Source organism: Trichomycterus rosablanca, unplaced genomic scaffold (genome assembly GCF_030014385.1).
Source record: "Trichomycterus rosablanca isolate fTriRos1 unplaced genomic scaffold, fTriRos1.hap1 scaffold_41, whole genome shotgun sequence".
Lineage (NCBI taxonomy): Eukaryota > Metazoa > Chordata > Actinopteri > Siluriformes > Trichomycteridae > Trichomycterus > Trichomycterus rosablanca.
The window spans coordinates 1-21,275 of NW_026947238.1; the positions used below are offsets into that span (position 1 = coordinate 1).

At 38.5% G+C, this 21,275-nt stretch overlaps 3 protein-coding genes across 7 annotated transcripts; 1 reads left to right on the plus strand and 2 right to left on the minus strand.

Annotated features, from left to right (window-relative positions):
* The first annotated feature begins 2,614 nt into the window (after positions 1 to 2,614).
* On the plus strand, positions 2,615 to 8,406 carry LOC134308107 (dynein axonemal heavy chain 8-like). 5 transcript variants are annotated; one of them, XM_062990641.1, is made up of 4 exons: positions 2,615 to 2,717; positions 4,824 to 4,921; positions 5,005 to 5,130; positions 7,938 to 8,406. In XM_062990641.1, the coding sequence occupies exons 2-4, from the start codon at positions 4,826 to 4,828 to the stop codon at positions 7,980 to 7,982; spliced, it is 267 nt and encodes an 88-aa protein (XP_062846711.1). In that variant the 5' UTR covers positions 2,615 to 2,717; positions 4,824 to 4,825; the 3' UTR covers positions 7,983 to 8,406. The 5 variants fall into 5 exon arrangements, with proteins under 5 accessions (XP_062846711.1, XP_062846713.1, XP_062846710.1 ...); XM_062990643.1 differs by lacking the exon at positions 2,615 to 2,717 and adding an exon at positions 3,293 to 3,344; XM_062990640.1 differs by lacking the exon at positions 2,615 to 2,717 and adding an exon at positions 3,382 to 3,487.
* Positions 8,407 to 12,251: 3,845 nt separating this feature from the next.
* On the minus strand, positions 12,252 to 14,042 carry LOC134308106 (histone H2B 1/2-like). Its single transcript, XM_062990638.1, has 3 exons — positions 14,038 to 14,042; positions 12,959 to 13,042; positions 12,252 to 12,531 (listed from the first exon to the last, which is right to left on the minus strand). The coding sequence occupies exons 1-3, from the start codon at positions 14,040 to 14,042 to the stop codon at positions 12,252 to 12,254; spliced, it is 369 nt and encodes a 122-aa protein (XP_062846708.1).
* Positions 14,043 to 16,887: 2,845 nt separating this feature from the next.
* LOC134308098 (zinc finger CCHC domain-containing protein 3-like) lies at positions 16,888 to 17,756 on the minus strand. The gene has a single exon (XM_062990628.1). It carries the CDS (start codon positions 17,754 to 17,756, stop codon positions 16,902 to 16,904), a length of 855 nt encoding a protein of 284 aa, XP_062846698.1. The 3' UTR covers positions 16,888 to 16,901.
* Positions 17,757 to 21,275: the final 3,519 nt, after the last annotated feature.

Genomic DNA, 21,275 nt, shown 5'->3' on the forward strand with positions numbered 1-21,275 from the left:
AAATAAAAGCATGTATAATCATCTCTAGGTCAGCATTTGAAACTATAGATCTCAATTTGCTTATATTTCTTAAATGAAAAAAACAAGATCTAGTCAGCTGTTTAACATGTGTGTCAAATAACAAAGACTGATTAAAAACAACACCCAGATTTCTTAAATCTGAATGGACAGCAGAGGAGAGAGATCCAAGACCATTTTCAATCAAGAGGGTCACCTTATCAGGGGCAATGATCATGACCTCAGTCTTTTCTGCATTGAGCTGTAGAAAATTATTTGCTGTCCAGTCCCTAATAGCACCCACACAGTCCATGAGTCTACTTATATTATGCAACTCATTAGGTTTAAATGAAAAATATAATTGGATATCATCAGCAAATAAGTGATAAGTAATATCAAAACTATTAATAATCTGTCCCAGAGGCAACATATACAAAGAAAATAACAGTGGCCCCAAAACTGATCCTTGTGGAACACCACAAAGTAGTGGAACAGAAACTGACCCAAAATCTCCAATAGATACAGCAAAACTTCTCTCAGTCAGATATGATTTAAACCAATCTAGCGCTATGCCCGATAAGCCCACCCAGTCATGTAACCTATCTAGCAAAATTTGATGATCTACAGTATCAAACGCAGAGCTAAGGTCAAGCAAAACCAAAACAGAACATTCACCTGCATCAGAAGACATTAACAAATCATTGGAAACCCTCAAAAGAGCGGTCTCCGTTGAGTGTCCCTTTCGAAATCCTGACTGATACTTATCAAAAATATTATATTTCTCTAGAAAAGCAGTGAGCTGGTTAGCTACCACTTTCTCTAACATTTTTGATAAAAATGGGAGTTTAGATATGGGTCTAAAATTTTTAAGCTCTGCAGGATCTAAATTGGGTTTCTTCATTAAGGGCTGAACAATAGCATGTTTAAAATAAGAAGGTACACACCCTGTTGCCAGTGAAGAATTGATTATATTTAACAATGCGGGGCCTATACTTGGTAAAACTCTTAAAAATAATGAAAAAGGCATCACATCTAAGGTGCTTGTTGATGGCTTTAATTACCCAGCAACATCCAACAACTCACCTAAATCGATAGGTTGGAAAGAATCCAAAACAGTAAAAAGACCTGGAGGACCAATATTGGACAGATACAACCTCGTCTGAATATTAGATCTAATAGCCATTACTCTATCAACAAAAAAAGAAAGAAATCTGTTGCAGACCTCAACAGAAACACATGACAATGTTGTAACTGGTGGCGAAACAATGGTATTAATTGTATCAAACAAAATCTTAGGATTTTTCTTGGATGATAAAATTAGATTTGCAAAATAAGCAGAACGAGCATCTTTTACTAAATCATTAAAAGAAAGACGAAGATCTTTTAAGTAAAGGCGGTGTACTTCCAACCCAGTAGACTTCCATAATCGTTCATAACTTCGGCACTTCCGTCTTAAGGAGCGGACCTCATTAGTCATCCACGGAACACTGTTATGAATGGCTCTAGACCTGGCCTTTACCGGAGCTACTTTATCCAGTATTGAAGAACAATGATTATTAAAAGACTGCATTAAAAACTTAGCATTACTGCAATCCATCTCGAAATCACAACCATAATGAGTTAGAAATTGATCAATCGATTTCTGAGTTATGATGCGAGAATGTGTCATCTTTTTAGGACAAAAATGTTCAACATTTCCAGACAGGTTAAAAAAGACACATTTATGATCACTAATCAAAAGATCTTCACACCAGATATGATCGATATCTAACCCCAGAGAGAAAACCAGGTCTAAAGTATGACCACCCAAATGAGTGGGACCCGAAACAAACTCTTTAAAATGAAGAGACTCTGTAATATTAATAAATTCTGTAGCTACGCAATCTGAGGCATCATCAATATGCAGATTAAAATCTCCAACCAGTAGAACATTGTTCAGCTTAATAACTGAGGTTAAAAAATCAGTAAACTCAGATAAAAACTCACCAGCTGGACCAGGAGGTCGATATATTAAAGCACAGTAAAATGGCTTAAGCCCTCCAACTTTTATGAATTGCAGTTCAAAAGTAGTAAACTCTTCAATACTTACTAACTGACAATTATATTGATTTTTCCAAAACACCGCAAGACCTCCACCGCGACCAGACAATCGGGGGGTCCCAATAAAAGAACAGTCCAGCGGGCAAAGTTCATTTAGGTGCACAAAATCCATATTTCGTTGCCAGGTTTCAGTTACAAACAGAAAGGCCAAATTGGTCCTAATAAATAAGTCATTTAACACGTGGGCCTTATTCCCCACTGAGCGTGCATTAATTAAGCACATATTCACAGGGGGAGCCAACGAGGTTTCATTAGCTGAGGGAATCCGTCGAAGAGTATTGAAGTCCACTCCACGTTTTCTATCCCGCTCCGCATGTAGTGTTGAGACGGAGCGCACAGCTGACCAGATAGATGGAATCGCGCTGGGACTGGAATCGGACTGGGAGTAAACAAACCTTCTCCGGGAGCTCCTATGAATGTAGCGGCGCCGGCGTAAAAGTCCAAGTTGTTTTATTGCTGATGAACACGATGGAGTAGTGTAGTTGTTGAGTTTCCTCAGTTGATTGACAGAATACCTTAACATCGTGTGTGTGTGTGGAGATCAGCTGTAGCTGCTACTCGTGGAAGCGGTGTACAGGACCAGACCACAAGGCAGGGCACACCAGAAAATTTAAGTCCAGGTAAAAAGTTCCTATTGTGAAACGCTGACAGCAGATAGGTAGAAAACGAGAGTCACTGTAGCATCCTCAAAGAGAATTATGAAGATAGAGCTGCAGTAGCCAAACGTACCAGTGCCCGCATCTTTTAAAATAACCCAACACACTCCATAGTCATCAATCAACAGGAGCGGTAGTGATTACAGGAGTGTATAAAAAGATGAAAATGACAGAAAAACACGATAAAAATACAAAAATACAATAAAATACGGTAAAATACAGTAATGGTAGCGGCAGCCAAATGCGCCAGCGTCCACCGTCACCATGGCAAAAAAAAAATCAGGATAAGGGTACACAGTGCACTCGTCTAACAAAATGCATAAATAGACAGTCGCTCTACACTTACTATTCAACCACCGAGTGCTTTTGGTCATGTTTGTTAAAAAAACCCAGTTACGAATGACCACTACTTCTGTCGTTCAGAACGTAAACACTGTAACCGGAAGTCAAAAACCGGCTTCAGCTACGAATCACGGGAAAGGTCAAAGTTCAGGAAAATCGTGGATACCAAACATATGCGGATTCCTGGCTGCGTTACGAACCTCATACAGGTTTAATATATAGGATGCCTAACGAGTGCACAATAACATGGTATATATGGGGTTTTTTACACACTACAGCAGTGTGCGGTTTGGGACGCGACCATTTCTTCTCACGAGACTCGACGGTTAAAATTAAAATGTATACATAAATAACAAATAACGGTTTTCTGCCAGAGGGAGCTTCTCTTATCGGTAATTTTCTATCCAAACATTTATAACTTTTATATTTGAAATCGAAATGAAACTGAAATATTAGCCAAAAATTCGAGTGAAATTCATTTTTAAAACGCTATTTTGAAAGGTAAAGTTAAGGTAAGTCCGTTAAAAGGTAAGCTAACCTTAATGACAGTTACTACTGAATCGACCCTGGCTCTGAGCTAGTTAGTAAGTCCTGTTTAATATTAATTTAGATAAATTATTACTTAGACCGTTCGGTATTTATTTTCATTTCATGATTTTGCAATGAACCCGTTTTATACCGGTTAACGGTTTCAAATGATTTACAAATGATTATTTTTGGTGAGTCGGTTCGTTTTAGTCAATGTGTAAATGAATCGATTCCTCTATGAATTCTCGGAGCAGGTCCCACTGAATCGATTCTTTTACTTACTGACTCCTTCAGAACGAGTTCAAACCTATCTATTCATCAGGATTTCAACAGTGGCACACGAGACTGACGGAGGATGTGTCCGAGACGTGCGTCATCCAGGGAAGGTGGGCGTGGCGGCGGCGGCAGGGCTTAGCACACGCTTTCGCGCTCCAACAAGGGGAGGAGGGGGAGGGGGGGTTGAGGGGGCGCAAGGCTCGCCAGGCACACGAAGGGGGGCGCATGCCTAAAAAGGTTGAAAACCCCTGACATTCATGACAGAAACGGTATTGACTCGTTACACAAGGACAATTTTGTTTCTCCAGTTAACTTGGCACGTCTTTGTACTGTGGGAGGAAACCAGTGTTCCTGGAGGAAACCCACATGGACATGCAAGAGAACATGCAAACTCCACACAAAAAGGACCTGGGTATCGACAAATCTGTTATGTAACTAACTACAGTGCACGGGTGCGCAGCAGATCGAGTAGATGTGGCCTAGCAACATGAACTCCGAGGGCCTGGATTCGAATCGCCCCTCCGGCTGCTGACTATGAGAAATTTTGCACGTTCTCCCCAAGTCCACATGGTTTTCTACTGTGTACTGTGGTTTGATAGCACCATCCAAAACATGCAGAAGGTGGAATGGCTAATCTAAACTGTACAGTACACACACATTCTAAATTGGGGAGGTTGGGCATTTGTCTGTGTACTATTAAGTAGGGAGGGTCGCCTCAGGAAGAGCATCCAGATCCATTGTGGTGACACATAAATACAGTAGTACAAAACAAAAAACATTAAAAAAACACTGACGATCCTTTAAAGTTCATGTCACATCAGTGTTTGTCCTGTTACAGGAAGTGATGTGACTGATTCATTTTATATGGCAGCTTTAAATATCACATAACTCTATATGGATTTAATGCACTTGTGCTTTTGATAGAAATGAACCCATCAGAGTCTGTAAAACAAAGGCCAGGCAGGTCTCACCAATCTGTTGTCAGCATGCAGGCCATTCACAAATCCACAATGGAGAAACAGGTGAGATGAATTTACATTAAACCATAATGAAAGACCTGTTCTGTAGACGTGAAGCTGACCAGCAGGACTTTGTTAACCTGTAGGCCAGATACAGACAGGAGAGGAAGGCTAGTCTGATGCCAGCACACCACTACATATTTGAAGTCCTGGCTGTTGTGCTTGGCCTGGAAGTTTCGGCGGTTGAAGATTTAATTCTTGATGCCCCATCAGTAAGTTTTACAGCAGATTTATAGGGCTGGGCGATTTTGCAAAAAAAAAAATCTCGATTATTTTAAAATTATACCCGATTGTCGATTACGATTTCGATTTTTTTTGTTACAAAAATAGTAACAGCACCAAGGACGGACTTAGGATAGTCTGGGCCCCTGGGCAAAGAGTTGCCCAGCCCCCCCAAAAAAAAAACATAAATAAATTAATACATTACTCAACCTGTCAATAGCTAACCCTAACACAAGAATCTATTTTATATAAGTTTCTTTCTACTCTTCTTTCTTGCACAGTCATCCACTAATTCATCAAAATTAAGCTGTCTGACCAAATCTGATTCAATGGCCAGAAGTGACAGTGAGTTCAGGCGGTTTTGGCGCATCCTAATCCTGAGTTCATTCTTAATACGAGCCAGTTTGGAGAATGAACGCTCCCCTTGACAATTTGTGATAGGCACAGTCAAAAAAAGTCTAAGTGCTATGTAGACATTTGGAAAGGTTGACTGTAAATTCAAATTGATCATGGTTTTGAGCATTTCACTAGGACATTTTTCTTTTTCTGTTATGAATGATTTGTATTGTATCAATTCATCTGCCAGGCTCATGTTCAGATCTGAAGGATATGCTGCAGCGAGTGAGTTAGCCTTTAAAGTGAGCTCACTGTTGGACATATTGTCAGGCATGAAAAGAACATCAAATAGCTCAGTTAAGTGTGTGTATGCATTCAAACTGCTTGAAATTGCTTGTCTTAAATTTAAATAATTGCTAAATTAATTTGTGTCTCTGCGCTTAAGAGAAATTGAACATAATAATTTTGAAACAATATAAATTCAGAAACATTAAGTAAGGGCCTGAATCGCATATTTGCAACAAAACGTCTGTTATGAAATCTGGTAGCTTGCCTGGCAATTTGTAGGTCCCTAGAAAGTCAAGGAGCCATGGTAAACGACTTCTATGGAAGTCAAGGGCTGGGGCCTCGTGATCAAGGGCCCTTTAATGGTATGCCCTGCTCTTCTCTAGGGCCCCCTGGTAGGGGCTCTCATAACCAGGGCCCTCTAAAAATATGCCCCCCTCTTTCCTAAGACCCCTAATAGCCAGAAGTCGACGTCAGAGCAGTGCCACAACGCCTCATCCATTTTCATAAGGGGCCAAAAAGCATGGCTAGGGCCCCCAAAAGCATGGCTAGGGGCCCCAAAAGCATGGCTAGGGCCCCCAAGAGGCCCTGGGGTCAAAGTCCCTAATAGTCAGAGGATCCTTAAAATGGAGGGCCCTCGGAAATAAAAATATATTGTATCATAAATGTTGATAGGCATCGCAAAATGTTTTGGGCCAGGGCCCCCCTGGGGCCCCCTGACCTCAAGGGCCCCTGGGCGCTGGCCCCACTGACCCGGTCAGTAATCCAGCCATGAACAGCACCACCTATAATTATCCTTTTAAGGGACTGAAAAATTAAGTGAAATATAAGACCGTGGTAAATATAAGCGTTTTCTTTTTTTTTACCTTGGCTGGAGATTTTCAATACAAATGACATCCAAATCTATGAAAACGTGTTTGCTTTAGCACAGCTGGATTTGTGAAACTTTCACAAAAACAGTTTGTGTTATTGTTTTTGTCAGGCACGTGCACAGATAGACCCCTAGTGGTGCTCAAGCACCTGCCTTTTTGCCCTAGATGAGAAAAGTGCCCTTTCTGGAGCCCAATTTTTTTTCTACATTCATCAATATTTAAAAATAAAAATGACCCTCTCTGTCATCAATTCCCCCCAAAAGTGTTTTGATATCGGACGGGCATTTATTTGAGTTCTTGTGAGAATTCTGCCCCGATCAGATCCCCGCCTTGCCCCTCCCTCCTCCTCCTCCGGTTAGCACTCATGCAGTGCTGAGCGCCAGGCCAAACCGCTGCTACACACTTCTCCTCTGACCCGCAGCATCAGACAGACAGATAGTGACAGTGTTTCATACAAAGAGCATCCATGCATAACGCATAACCTGTACTCAGGGGTCATGAAATACGTGATTTCAAAGCCTTGTCCAGCTGTTTACTGATGTTTGTCATGTTTAATGAAGGGGCAGGGGGACAAACTGCAGCAGACAGACAGACAGACAGACAGAAAGAGAATTTAAAGACAGTTTTACTGTTTTACAAATTACAAGTTCACTAGTTTTGTTTCATTTAAAATCTGACTTATTTTGATGTGAAAGCCTGAAGACAAAAAAAGCATGAGCACAAACATTTTGCAGGAGAATGTCATGTAGCTCTCACAGTAAAGTGTTGCAAATAGGTACAAACATACAATATTTTATAATTACAGCATCCTGGCCAAAACGCTGTGTAGGAAAAGTCACCTTTAGTCAAGGAGTTATTTTCATGCAAGCATTTATACTTCAACAGTTGAGGTTTACAAATGAGGAATAATTTTGCTAGGTAATTAACATTACAAACTAATATATGTAGAAGGCTAAATATAATGCTCTATGATGTAGAACAGCATATAAAAATGATGAATAAATAGAAAAATGTTATTTAGCTGTCTATTTGATTTTATTGGCATAATAATAGGCCCATTGTTAACATTAACTACCCAAAGTGGGTTTCTGATTTAAAATCAAAGGTTAGGTCTTAAGTTGAGCTACATGACAGTCTGGTGAGGTAAATTGATACTAGTAATGGTATATTATTAGTGTAATGCTTCAACTCTGTCAGAAAACAGTAAAATGATGTATACTGAGTTCTCCCCTTTATGGAGATTCAGTAAGTCACTCTTGATTATTATGCACGACCTTGATTTATCTCATTTACAAATTTTGCAGCATAATGCCAAGAAAAGAAAGGCTACAAAAGCAGAAAGAAAATGAACTACAGCAAGCTTTTATCCTGGAGTACACCATCTACCAGTAAAGCAAATGAGGGAGATGTATCAGTTTCAGTTGTTTGGTTATTAAGAAGAGCCACAATATGACCTTGTTTTTGCCTTTTTTTCATTTATTTATGCAATTTGATAATTTGAGTTATTTGATTAGATGTGTATTGATTGTGTTAACAAAAATAAATATGTAAGTTAAATATCCTATTGTGTTTTTTTATTTTTATTTTTTTTATTAATAATTTTGTCGATGGGTGCCCTTTTTTTTGGCTTGAGCACCTGCCCCCAAAAATGTCTGTGCACCTGCCTGGTTATTGTGTTATTGTCATTATTGTTAATGTAAATTCTGTTAATTTTGTAAATGCAAATATTGGTATTTTGTAAATTCTAGTCTTCTTTAAATGTATTGCTTATAACACTAGAGACTATTGCACCTTAATTTCGTTATACCTGGTATATATACCTGAATTTAAATGATTTATGCAGTTCTGCCACATTTCCATGTGTAATAACACAGCAGTTCAGCTTTTGGGGCAAATATAGAACATTCATTTATATAACTTTGATAACTGGTCATGTATAGAGATAGAAGCAGACACAAATTAACAAATTAACAGAAAGTTCATTTGTGTCTGCTTTTATACTGTTAAAGTTAATAAAATTTCAAAATATTTCAAAAAGTTATTTTGTGTCTGCTTTATGCACAATGTTCTTTTTTTGCCCTAAAAGCTGAACTACTGTAGTATTACAAAAGAAGTGAGCAGCACTTTATAAAAAAAAAAAAAAAAAAAACTATGTTTGTGGAAAATTAGATAATGCCCAAAACAAGTGATATATAATTTCTATTGTTGGTGTAAAAAAGCGTTTTAGAGTCAAACCCTCCAAATATTCATCTTTTTAATATATTAACAAAGGACTGATAGACAAAAAATATGTGTCTGCTTTTATCTCTTCACATGATCAGTTATCAAATTTTAATGAATGTTCTATATTGTCCCAAAAGCTGAACTGCTGTGTTATTACACGTGAAAATGTGAGCAGAACTGTATAAATCATTTAAATACACCAAACTGTATTTGTGAAAGATTTCACAAATCAAAGTGTGCTAAAGCAAACACATTTTCATAGATTTGGATGTCATTTGTATTAAAATCACCAACCAAAGTTAAAAATACGCTTATATTTCACTTCACTTTCCTTGTTTGCGTAGACCATGAAATCTGAATCGCTATCCGCAAGCTGACTGTACTGCGGTACCACACTGATGGTGTCAATCAACCTCTTTGAGTATTCTATTCTCTAAGCCTACATGGCTAACCTGTGGCCTTGGCGAGCGTTCGGCCTCCCTAGAACTTGGTGTCAGAAAATGCTAGCGTACTGCTCTGTTATTGGAGTGAAGGTGGATTCATGCTGTCAAGGGTCCAAGGCTAAGAATGCTGTGAAAGCAAATCCTGCTTCCTTAGCGATGCCGTTTAGCTCATAACCCGGTGAAATCTTGTAACAACGTTTGAATTTCCCTTCCTAACGCAGATATGTGAAAAATTATAACTTGTTTTGGGTGAAACTGTATAAGTATTATAAAGCCAGGCTTACCTTCCTTGGATGACCATGTACGTGAATTCCCCTACAGCATATATCCGATTTACGGAACGGAGACCCTTGTACATTCCCACTCCCTACTAAGTCGTGGCCACACGTTATTAAGGCGTGGGAACGCGTTACTAAGTCGTGGCCATGCGTTATTAAGGCGTGGGACCGCGTTAAGTAAGTCGTGGCCACGCGTTAATAAGGCGTGGATACGCGTTACTAAGTCGTGGCCACACGTTATTAAGGCGTGGGAACGCGTTAAGTAAGTCGTGGCCACGCGTTAATAAGGCGTGGGAACGCGTTACTAAGTCGTGGCCACACGTTATTAAGGCGTGGGAACGCGTTAAGTAAGTCGTGGCCAAGCGTTATTAAGGCGTGGGACCGCGTTAAGTAAGTCGTGGCCACGCGTTAATAAGGCGTGGGAACGCGTTACTAAGTCGTGGCCACACGTTATTAAGGCGTGGGAACGCGTTAAGTAAGTCGTGGCCACGCGTTATTAAGGCGTGGGACCGCGTTAAGTAAGTCGTGGCCACGCGTTAATAAGGCGTGGATACGCGTTACTAAGTCGTGGCCACACGTTATTAAGGCGTGGGAACGCGTTAAGTAAGTCGTGGCCACGCGTTAATAAGGCGTGGGAACGCGTTACTAAGTCGTGGCCACACGTTATTAAGGCGTGGGAACGCGTTAAGTAAGTCGTGGCCAAGCGTTATTAAGGCGTGGGACCACGTTAAGTAAGTCGTGGCCACGCGTTAATAAGGCGTGGGAACGCGTTACTAAGTCGTGGCCACACGTTATTAAGTCGTGGCCACACGTTATTAAGTCGTGGGAACGCGTTACTAAGTCGTGGCCACACGTTATTAAGTCGTGGCCACACGTTATTAAGTCGTGGCCACGCGTTAATAAGGCGTGGGAACGCGTTAAGTAAGTCGTGGCCACGCGTTAATAAGGCGTGGGAACGCGTTAAGTAAGTCGTGGCCACGCGTTAATAAGGCGTGGGAACGCGTTAAGTAAGTCGTGGCCACGCGTTAATAAGGCGTGGGAACGCGTTAAGTAAGTCGTGGCCACGCGTTAATAAGGCGTGGGAACGCGTTAAGTAAGTCGTGGCCACGCGTTATTAAGGCGTGGGAACGCGTTAAGTAAGTCGTGGCCACGCGTTAATAAGGCGTGGGAACGCGTTAAGTAAGTCGTGGCCACGCGTTAATAAGGCGTGGGAACGCGTTAAGTAAGTCGTGGCCACGCGTTAATAAGGCGTGGGAACGCGTTAAGTAAGTCGTGGCCACGCGTTAATAAGGCGTGGGAACGCGTTAAGTAAGTCGTGGCCACGCGTTATTAAGGCGTGGGAACGCGTTAAGTAAGTCGTGGCCACGCGTTATTAAGGCGTGGGAACGCGTTAAGTAAGTCGTGGCCACGCGTTAATAAGGCGTGGGAACGCGTTAAGTAAGTCGTGGCCACGCGTTAATAAGGCGTGGGAACGCGTTAAGTAAGTCGTGGCCACGCGTTAATAAGGCGTGGGAACGCGTTAAGTAAGTCGTGGCTTCTCGATACATCAGCGGTTGGTGTATGTGCAAAGTCTCCTGAGCTCAGAATATACTTTTACCAATCTATGTATTTGATTCTTAATAAATTGCTTTATTTGACTAATTTGTATTTGTTCTTTTTCCTGGATGAAAGAACACGATTTTCAACAGTTAATTTATCAATCTATACATTTCTGCATATGTGTCCAGGTTATTATTAATGAGCGACCTATCATAATCGTTTTAATGATTTTGTAAGTGCATTCTGGTTTTATACCAAACATATGCGGATTCCTGGCTGCGTTACGAACCTCATACAGGTTTAATATATAGGATGCCTAACGAGTGCACAATAACATGGTATCTATGGTGTTTTTACACACTACAGCAGTGTGCGGTTTGGGACGCGACCATTTCCTCGCGCCCTTTCTTCTCACGAGACTCGACGGTTAAAATTAAAATGTATACATAAATAACAAATAACGGTTTTCGACCAGACGGATCTTCTCTTATCTGTAATTTTCTATCCAAACATTTATAACTTTTATATTTGAAATCGAAATGAAACTGAAATATTAGCCAAAAATTCGAGTGAAATTCATTTTTAAAACGTTATTTTGAAAGGTAAAGTTAAGGTAAGTCCGTTAAAAGGTAAGCTAACGTTAATGACAGTTACTACTGAATCGACCCTGGCTCTGAGCTAGTTAGTAAGTCCTGTTTGATATTAATTTAGATAAATTATTACTTAGACCGTTCGGTATTTATTTTCATTTCACGATTTTGCAATGAACCCGTTTTATCCACGATTTTCCTGGCAACACTATGGGGGCTGCCATGACACCTCCCTATTTCCGTTTGCCGGTTTTTCGTTTCCGGTCGCGTTAGATCTGCTGTAGTAGTAACAACAACATTTCTAAAGAGAACAATGTATTACTTTGGGTAAGGACCGCATGGTTCAAATATGAGCTCGGGCCAAAGAATAGTAATATATTAATAAATAAATAAAAAAAAATCAAGTATTATAAACATGTGAGGCTATCTAGATAATGTGTATGACCTATTCAGATATAATATTTAAAAAGAGGAAAATTCTCTTAACTTGATAAGATGGGTGGCTCTTAAAAGAGCCGTTGGTTTGCCAGAGCGACTAAGGCGCTTTACTTGGAGCTGGTGTACTTGGTGACGGCCTTGGTACCCTCGGACACGGCGTGCTTGGCCAGCTCACCGGGAAGCAGCAGGCGCACGGCGGTCTGGATCTCCCTGGAGGTAATGGTGGAGCGCTTGTTGTAGTGAGCCAGACGAGAGGACTCACCAGCGATACGCTCGAAAATGTCGTTGACGAAGGAGTTCATGATGCCCATAGCCTTGGAGGAGATCCCGGTATCAGGGTGGACCTGTTTCAGGACCTTGTACACGTAGATAGCGTAGCTCTCCTTCCTGGAATTTCTGCGCTTTGTTAGGATAAATCTTTTGTTCAAAAGGTCCTGAAGAAAGCAGTCGAAGGAAGTCCAGAAAGTACTCTTTAAAACACTTTATTAAGTGTAAAAATAATCTGTGAATATATATCAGAGCTAAGCCGGCCGGCGCTCCTTTTCTCCTGCAGTCTAGACACACCACGTAAGAAAGAGGCCGAACCTTTCTCCCCGCCGGTTTTTAAACTCAGCTAGGCTCCTCCTCCTTTACTGCTGGTGGAGCCAATGAAATGTGCTAAAGAGGCCCAGGCTCCGCCCTCTGCCAAGAGATTATGGCAGCCGCCATTTTGAATAGACCATGTGGGGGACATGCGGCATGCATGTCGTAAAGCTTGGAAAATGCCGTCAAATTTCCCATATTAAATGTACGTCTTTGTTCTGAAAAACCTAACAGCGTCTTGCCTCCTTTGCCGGCGGTCTTGGGGACGGTTTTCTTGGAGCCCTTCTTGGGCGCGGCCTTAGGGTTTTTAAATAAACTTTATTGTACAAATTTATATCACATTACAAATATCATTTACATCATACACGTACAGTAATATTACATTAATTGATACATTTCATGTAATAATACAAATATTTACATTTTCTTTTAGAATTAATTAAACTCGAACACTATTTGTCTAAAGTCCATTAAAAAGGTCCCATGGAATTGTCATGCGTTTAGATTTCATTTTAAATTTTTTCATGCATTTTAATTTGGCCATACATTGTTTAACTACATCTTCACAATCAATATACACATTTTCAGTTGTCATTTTACATCGAGTTTTCCATATTTGATTCACCACTACAGCAATCACAATCCAATACAAAAGTCTTTTTCCACATAGTTTATCAAGGTTAAAGCCACCATAAATGACGTTTTTCCTAGACAGTTCTATATCTAATCCCAAGTCCTTAATACAATTCCAAATTTCTCTGGAGCGTTGACAGTCTACTAGTAAATGCCCAACTGTTTCGTTTTCGTTGCAATTTGGCATTGGACATAAGTTAGTTTTAACAAAACAACTCCACTTTACTACTGCTCTCACCGGTAATCTACCTAAGGCTGACAACCACATTGTATCTTTCATTTTTCTAGATATTATTTTATTTTGTAATAAATCTATAAGATTTTCATTTTCCTCTTTTGTGCAGTCTTTAAACTGTATCATACCATTATAAATGTAATTCGCAATTTCTTTATGAATTATTTTATTGGACTGCGTGACCCAATTTATTTCCAAAAGTCTATATTTTTCGACAAAGTCGCCATATAAGAGTTTATAGTAGGGGACATCTTTCCTTTTCTTCCCTCTTAGTTTGGCCCATTCATCAGTATTCCCTAACCAAGCTGCTTTTAGAGCTAAGCTTAAACTAATATGTTTGCAATAATTAATTTTAAGCTTTATTCCAAAATTAGTTGCTTCTAGTCCTCCATTCTTTTTAGCTTTATATAGGAATTCTCTTTTAACTATTTCGAAGTTCCTACCCCATATTGTTCTGATACAAATTTTGTTCAATTTTGTTATTATATTTTGCGTTGGTGGAAATACAATGGATAGAAACAATAATTTTGCTAATATAAAGACATTAATTAAATTTATTTTTGCTTCATAACTTGTTTTCCAATTCATTAATTTGTTGGACTCTTCAGTCATTTCTAATATTTTCTTATTCCAATTTTTATCTAATGCATTTTCATTGCTTATTTGTATACCAAGTACTGTGATTTCATCTTTTACTTGTATACTAAGACTTGGTTTACTCTTTGGGTCACCAATCCATACTGCTTTTGTTTTATTTTGATTCAAAACTGCTCCAGATACTTTCTCATAATTTAAAAAGTGATCATTGATTCTATCTAATTCTCTTTGTTTTTTTATGAACAAAGTTATGTCATCTGCGTAAGCTGATATTATACATCTGTTCATTTGATTGTTAACCTGAACCCCTGATAACATTTTATCTTTTTTAATTTTGAACAACAGAGGGCTAATCGCTATCACATATAAAGCTGCACTTAGTGGACATCCTTGCTTAACTCCCGTGTATATATCAAAACTTTCAGTCAGGTTCCCATTCACATTTACTCTTACTTTTGATTCTTTATATAACAGTTTAACCATATTTATAAATTCATCAGGAAACCCATACCATTGCAATACTCTCCACAGATAGTCTCTTGATAGAAAGTCGAATGCTCTTTTTTGGTCCAATGCAATCATGAAAAACCCAGGTACATTAAGGCCTTTGCATGTAATAATTTCTCTAATAATACATAAGTTATCCCACATGTTTCTCCCTTTAATTGCACATGTTTGCTCTTGTTCGATAATAGAATTTAAAATTACCTGCAACCTGTTCATTAAAAGTTTTGCAAAAATTTTATATTCCACATTCATTAGAGTTATTTGTCTCCAATTACTTAAATCATATTCATCACCTTTTTTAAAGATTAATGTTACTATACCTTCATAAAAACTATCGTACATGTCCATTGTTTCTATTCCATGGTTAAAAACTGATGTAAGTAAATCAGACAAATCATCAGACAATAACAAATAAAATTCAGCAGGAAAACCGTCGGAACCTGGAGATTTTCCTTTGTTTAACGAAGCGATAGCTTTACTAACTTCTTCTTTGGTGATTTTCCCAACAATTTCCTTAAAACTTACATTTATACCTTGGATCGTTTCTCCTAAGAAATTATTTACATCACTCTTATTAGTGCTTGTTTTTTTATACATTTCTTTAAATGATTTAACAATTTCATCAGCTATTTCTTTTCCATTGGTTACTATTGAGTTTTTCCTGTCCGTATTCCTTTAACATTTTTTGTTTCTTTACGTTCTTTATATTTCTTAATAAGATTATGTATATTACAATCAGTATTCTCAGGCCCTTCATAGCCACACATTACTTTTAAGCTGTTGCGGTAATCGCAGTTCAGTTTATCAATTTTTTCTTTAAGTTAATCTATTTCTGTTAAATCTTGTGGCGTTTTATTCATTTTTGTTTTGTTCTTTATATAATTTGTAAGTAATTCATCATATGTCTGGTTTCTTTTTTGATTTAGTTCTTTACATTTCCTAATCAGCATATTTTTAAGCCTATTTTTTAAGATTTGCCACAATTCAAAATACGATTTAGAGATAACATCTAGATCTTTACATATATTTACCTCCTTTTTTAATTCATCTACGAGTGGTTCATTTTTCAGGCATTTCAAATTTAATTTCCAATAGTTTTTTCTAATTTTTGCATTTAAAAGAATTTTACAATTTACAGCTAAATGATCTGAATTTATTATCAATTCTGTTTTATATTGTTCAACTTTTATTTGGTTTGATACATATACTCTGTCTATTCTCGTTTTTGCCTTGCTATCAAATCTTGTGAAACCCGATTTATGAGGGTGTAAAGCCCTAAAAACATCTTTCATTCCACATTCATCACATATTTCTTTTAATACTTTTGCTGCTCTGGTTAGCTTAAAAGGTAATCCATCAACTCTGTCTTCTTTATCTGTTATGACATTGACGTCTCCCGCTAAGATAATGTTATGACTGCAAAGCAACAATTGTCTCATTTTTTGAAATAGCTGTATTTTTTTAAAACTGTCTTGTGCTGTGTATATATTTATTAACCTAATTTTTTGATTTTCTAAAATGCAATCTATCACTAAAAGTCGACCTGGTATTAAATCTCTTCTCTTAATAATATTTATCTGTTTTGTTTTAAAAAATATTCCAATACCATCCGCTGAGTCCTCGCCCATAGAGATTACAGATTCACCTATGTTCCATGTTTGCTGTACGTTGTTTATGTCATCATGAGTTTTTAATCTTAATTCCTGGAGAAATAAAATATCTGCCTTTAACCGTTTTAGCTTATCTAATTTTTCCGTTCTATTTTTTTCCGTTTGTATTCCTCTTACATTATAAGTTATAACATTAATCCCCCCAAACATTAAATAAGTGGGTGTACATCTCACTTATCTTTTGGTCTCTTGGTTGTTGTCTCTGTTGGGGATCTTATACGTTTTCCAGTTTTGATCTCAGGTTGTTGAGTGTTCGATCTTCTCTCCAAGTTCGGTGATTTGTCCGTGTTGGTTTCAGTATTTACATTTACATTTACATTTTCAGCATTTAGCAGACGCTCTTATCCAGAGCGACTTACAGAAGTGCTTCCATAGTGAACATTTCATTCCTTAAGTTTAGATAGACAACAGTCGAAGAACACAACTCTGCTAAAACCTGTTAGAACCAAAGTGCCTTTTTTTTTTTTTTTTTTTTTTTTTTTTTTAATTGGAAAAGATTGGAATAAAGTGTTAGTAAATAAGTACAAATCAGCCTAAGTATTTGTTTCCATATCCTCCGTTTTTTCATTAGTTCTCTTTAATTGTTCTGTTGTAGTTGTTTGTTCGATGTTATCCGCTTGTCTTTGTGCCGGTGTAATGTCGATATCCGTCGCCTCACTGCTTTCGCTGTCGCTGTCGTCTTCCTCATCACTGCTATCCGCTTCATCGCTGCTTGTTGAACCGGATGACTCTTCCTCACTGCTGTTGGATTCTTTATTCGCTTGTTCTTGTTGTGGCTGGTCGTTGTTGTCAGGTTTATCACAAGCTGGATCTTTTGTTTCGGGTGTAGTTTGTTCTGGATCTTGTAGATTTGGTTGTGCTTGTTTTCTTTCCTTCTTTAAAAGGTTACTGAAAGATTTAGGACACGTGAAATACGAGTGACCGCTTTGTCCACACAGTCCACACTGTTCCACATCTACACAATCTTTAGCTTTGTGTCCAAACTGTCCACATTTCCAACATTTGGTCTTATCACAGTCCTTTACTTGATGTTGAGCGGAGTTACATATGTAGCATCGTTGAATTTGTCCAGGGTATGAAATCTTTCCTACATAAGGACCCATAGCTATAGTGTTGGGCAATTGCTGGATCTCTCCATTCTCGTTCGTTCTTAGCTTGACTTTATATCTTCTTACTCCATACCATATTCCGAATTGATCCACTGGCTTATCCGGAGGTTGTAGAATCTCACAGTATCTTCTGATATAGCAATTTACGTCTTCATCGGCGATTCGTCCAGTCCAGAACTTGATGATAATATGGACAATATCTTGGGGAGCTGAGCTTGTGATATTCCAGTTTTTCCAAAAGCCTTCCCCAATCCAAGCATTGAATAGCTGGCAAAACATTTTCAACATATGCTCTGTGTAGAAAACCAGCTCATATTCTCTTTGATTTTGTAAAGTGATAAAAGAGTAAATGTCTTTGGCTTCTATCCACTCAGAACGTATGAGATGTGCTCCAACTGTGCTACGATTCGGTACTTCCCCTTCCCCAACAAATTTCAACCTTACCCAGTGTCTTCCGACCTGGGTAGGTTGGGCCCCAATTGGGGCCATGTTTGTTGGGGAGACTCCAATAAGTAGGACCTAAAGGTACACTACTTATACAAAGGAAAAATAAGATTCTAGAAAAGGACTTCCAAACGTATTATGTTATAGTAGTTATCACTGTATCACTGTGCATGACGCTGCTGTTTCCTCTAGAGCAAACTGCAAGTGAATGTAGACGCTCTACACGCCCGCTTTATTAACCCTGCATGCTGAGTAAGTTGAAACACGTAACTCTGATTGGTCCAAGGTCCTGGGTTTCTATTGGACAGACAACATACCGTTCCACGCCCCCTTCTGCCCCATTCACTAGAATCTGTTCTTTGTCTGTTCCCGCTTAATCTGAGGTCGATACATGTTTAAAAACCGAATATAAAAGAATCAATAGCAATATTTTATTAAATTTTATATATAAATATATAGTTAGGATAGATAGATAATTTTTTGTTTGTTTTTTAAGCGAAGCATTTGGGCACAATGTTTTACTGTATTTTACACAGAGATTGTGTTAATGATTGTAGTGTAATCTACAGTAGGCTGTACATTGGTAGTATGCAAACACGTATGAAGGCTAAACGAGAGATCTGATAGTAAACGTAATACTACAATTACTAATGATAATTCCAAGCTTTTAGGGCTACATAAGTGATTTGAAAAAAAAAAAATGCATCAGTGAATGTGCTGTTTTCTTATAATGATGCTTTCAAGCTTTTGGGGCTAAACGAGTGACTTGCAAATCTACGCATCAGTGAACGTACTACTACTACTACTAATAATAATAATAATAATAAAAATAAAGCAGGAGGACTTTCTCTTTTGTAGAAAATATGGGTGGCTTTTAAAAGAGCCGTTGTGTTAGCGTGGAGGTATGAACGTTTAACCCCCGAATCCGTACAGGGTGCGTCCTTGGCGTTTCAGAGCGTACACCACGTCCATTGCGGTGACGGTCTTTCTCTTGGCGTGCTCGGTGTAGGTGACGGCATCACGGATGACGTTCTCAAGGAAAATCTTGAGCACACCGCGGGTCTCCTCGTAGATCAAGCCGGAAATACGCTTCACACCGCCACGGCGAGCCAAACGGCGGGTTTAGTAATACCCTGGATGTTATCACGGAGAACTTTGCGGTGACGCTTAGCGCCTCCTTTTCCAAGACCTTTGCCACCCTTCCCTCTTCCGGACATGGTTACTGCTCTCGTCGAGATGAAGCGAGTCAATGCAGGACGAGCGTTCACAGCGAGCCTGTTATTTCCCTCTACCGGCCCTAGTTGAAGACAATGGGGCGGAGTTAAGCAGTGACCGCCCACTGTGACCGCAGCTGCTCGGAGTAGGTCTCATGTAAAGCGCGTAACTTAGAACCTCCACTGTTTTATCCTCACAGTAAATCGGTCCACAATCGATGTGATGTATTCCACATGACATATTTTTCTGTAACTAATGTTTAATGTTAAGAATTTTTTTTCTAAACATGTTGTGCCAAAAGAAAGAAATACAATCAAAGAAACAACCCTAAACCCTATGCAACCTTAAACACTATTACAATGTACTATAATCGCCATGTTTGTCGCATTTTTTAATATTGTACAATTAGGTGTGACAAACAGCCATTAGAGACATGACAATGTAGCCAAAAAACAAAGAACATACTAGGAATACAGAAAGACGGTGGGAGAATACAGCAATGTATGATCAAAAATACATATTAGTTCAAATCAGTACAGTTACCAACTTACCTTAACCACTAGGCTACAGCTGGCCCTGGATATGTGTCGCCTGGACTGCTAGAGCCATAGATGTTTTGTTAAAGTGGGTGTTAGGGTCATGAATGAGTGAATAACTAAATGAATACATTAAACAAATAAAAACATAAAAAATGTGTAAAGCAGTGTTTGGATTTGTCTGTGCTGAACAATACTGATGCAAGTCTTTATAAGTGACTAAACACAGAGAAATACAAGCACGTGAACAATGTACAACGGTCAGGTGTGAAGCTTTGCTAACTCAAATACAAAAGCAACAAGGTCTTTTTATAGCGCTTTATGTACTTTTTGGATATCACAAAGCTGGTCTTGACTGCTTCAAAGAATTGAAAAACAGCAAATTAATTATTTAAGTTCCAAAAGTTATAGAAAAAAGATTTTGTGTATTGTTAATGTGAAAACCTACACTTTTTATGCCCACCTGTCTTCGTGAAAGTAAATTAAATTACCTAATTTGGGTTAGATATATGTTGGGGTTATACTAGTTTAGGTTAGAAATAACTTGGGGTTATTGTAATTAGGGTTAGAAGGAAGTTGGGCTTAAATTGGACTCAACAGATATCATCTGTGCTGCCTAGGAACACAAGGCGCACCTGGAGCTGACGAACCACACCTGGGTCCTCATGCCTTCAGATCAGGTAGCGAGCACAATGAGTGCCAGCCTGAGTGTGAGTACCAGCCGGAGAACCTGCAAACGGCGACAAAAACCCGTCAGAAATGGGAGTCGGTGCTGCGGGACTCAGAGGGCAAAGGTTAAAGTTACACACACACAGTGGCGGCTCAAACACATGAATTACCAAATTAGAAAAGGCATCATTGTAAATACAGTTCTTTTATTACCATTATTACAATAACCAGTCTTATGGTTAACATTCAATATTCTGCTCATTCCTTATGCCTTCATCCAGCGTGTTTACATTCTACCAATGTACAGCCATACTGTAGATTACACTACAATCAGTTAATACGATCTCTGTGTAAAATACAGACTGTGTACACCGTGCAACACCAACGCCACTAAATCCTCCTAACAATTTTTTATATTACATAAAAATACATAAAGATATACATACATAAAAGAAAACACACACATACACACATAAACACACAGATTTAGTTCGTGTTTTCACATTTTGGCCACGAGATGGAAGAAACGCTCCACTAACCGTCTATTGGTTCTCCATAACATTATAATTAGTTACTACTATATATGGAGGTAAATATGTAGCAAAAGTTTTGCACCTGTGAAAAAAATGTGTACCTGTAAAATATAAATCTGTAAGATTTGTACCTGTAAAACAAAAATCTGTACCTGTAAAAAAAGATTTGTACCTGCAAAAAAAGATTTGCACCTGTAAAAAATGAATCTGTAAAATTTGTACCTGTAAAAAATAAATCTGTAACTGTAAAAAAGATTTGTACCTGTAAAAAATAAATCTGTAACTGTAAAAAAGATTTGTACCTGTAAAAAATAAATTTGTACTTTTATTTTCGATGTGAGAATAAAAATATTGCAGCGCAGTTTCAAATCTGCCCGCCACGAGTTTTGCAACAAATATCT

Excerpts from the sequence above, each read along its gene's own strand:
- LOC134308107 (XM_062990639.1), top strand. The coding sequence starts at position 3,979 with ATGTGTCCGAGACGTGCGTCATCCAGGGAAG. Across the intron at positions 4,010-4,823 it reads ACGTGCGTCATCCAGGGAAG|AAATGAACCCATCAGAGTCT; the intron begins GTGGGCGTGGCG and ends TGCTTTTGATAG. Across the intron at positions 5,131-7,937 it reads TAATTCTTGATGCCCCATCA|CATAATGCCAAGAAAAGAAA; the intron begins GTAAGTTTTACA and ends CAAATTTTGCAG.
- LOC134308106 (XM_062990638.1), bottom strand. Across the intron at positions 12,532-12,958 it reads GGCAAAGGAGGCAAGACGCT|GAAGGAGAGCTACGCTATCT; the intron begins GTTAGGTTTTTC and ends CAGAAATTCCAG.
- LOC134308098 (XM_062990628.1), bottom strand. The coding sequence starts at position 17,756 with ATGTTTTGCCAGCTATTCAATGCTTGGATTGGGGAAGGCTTTTGGAAA.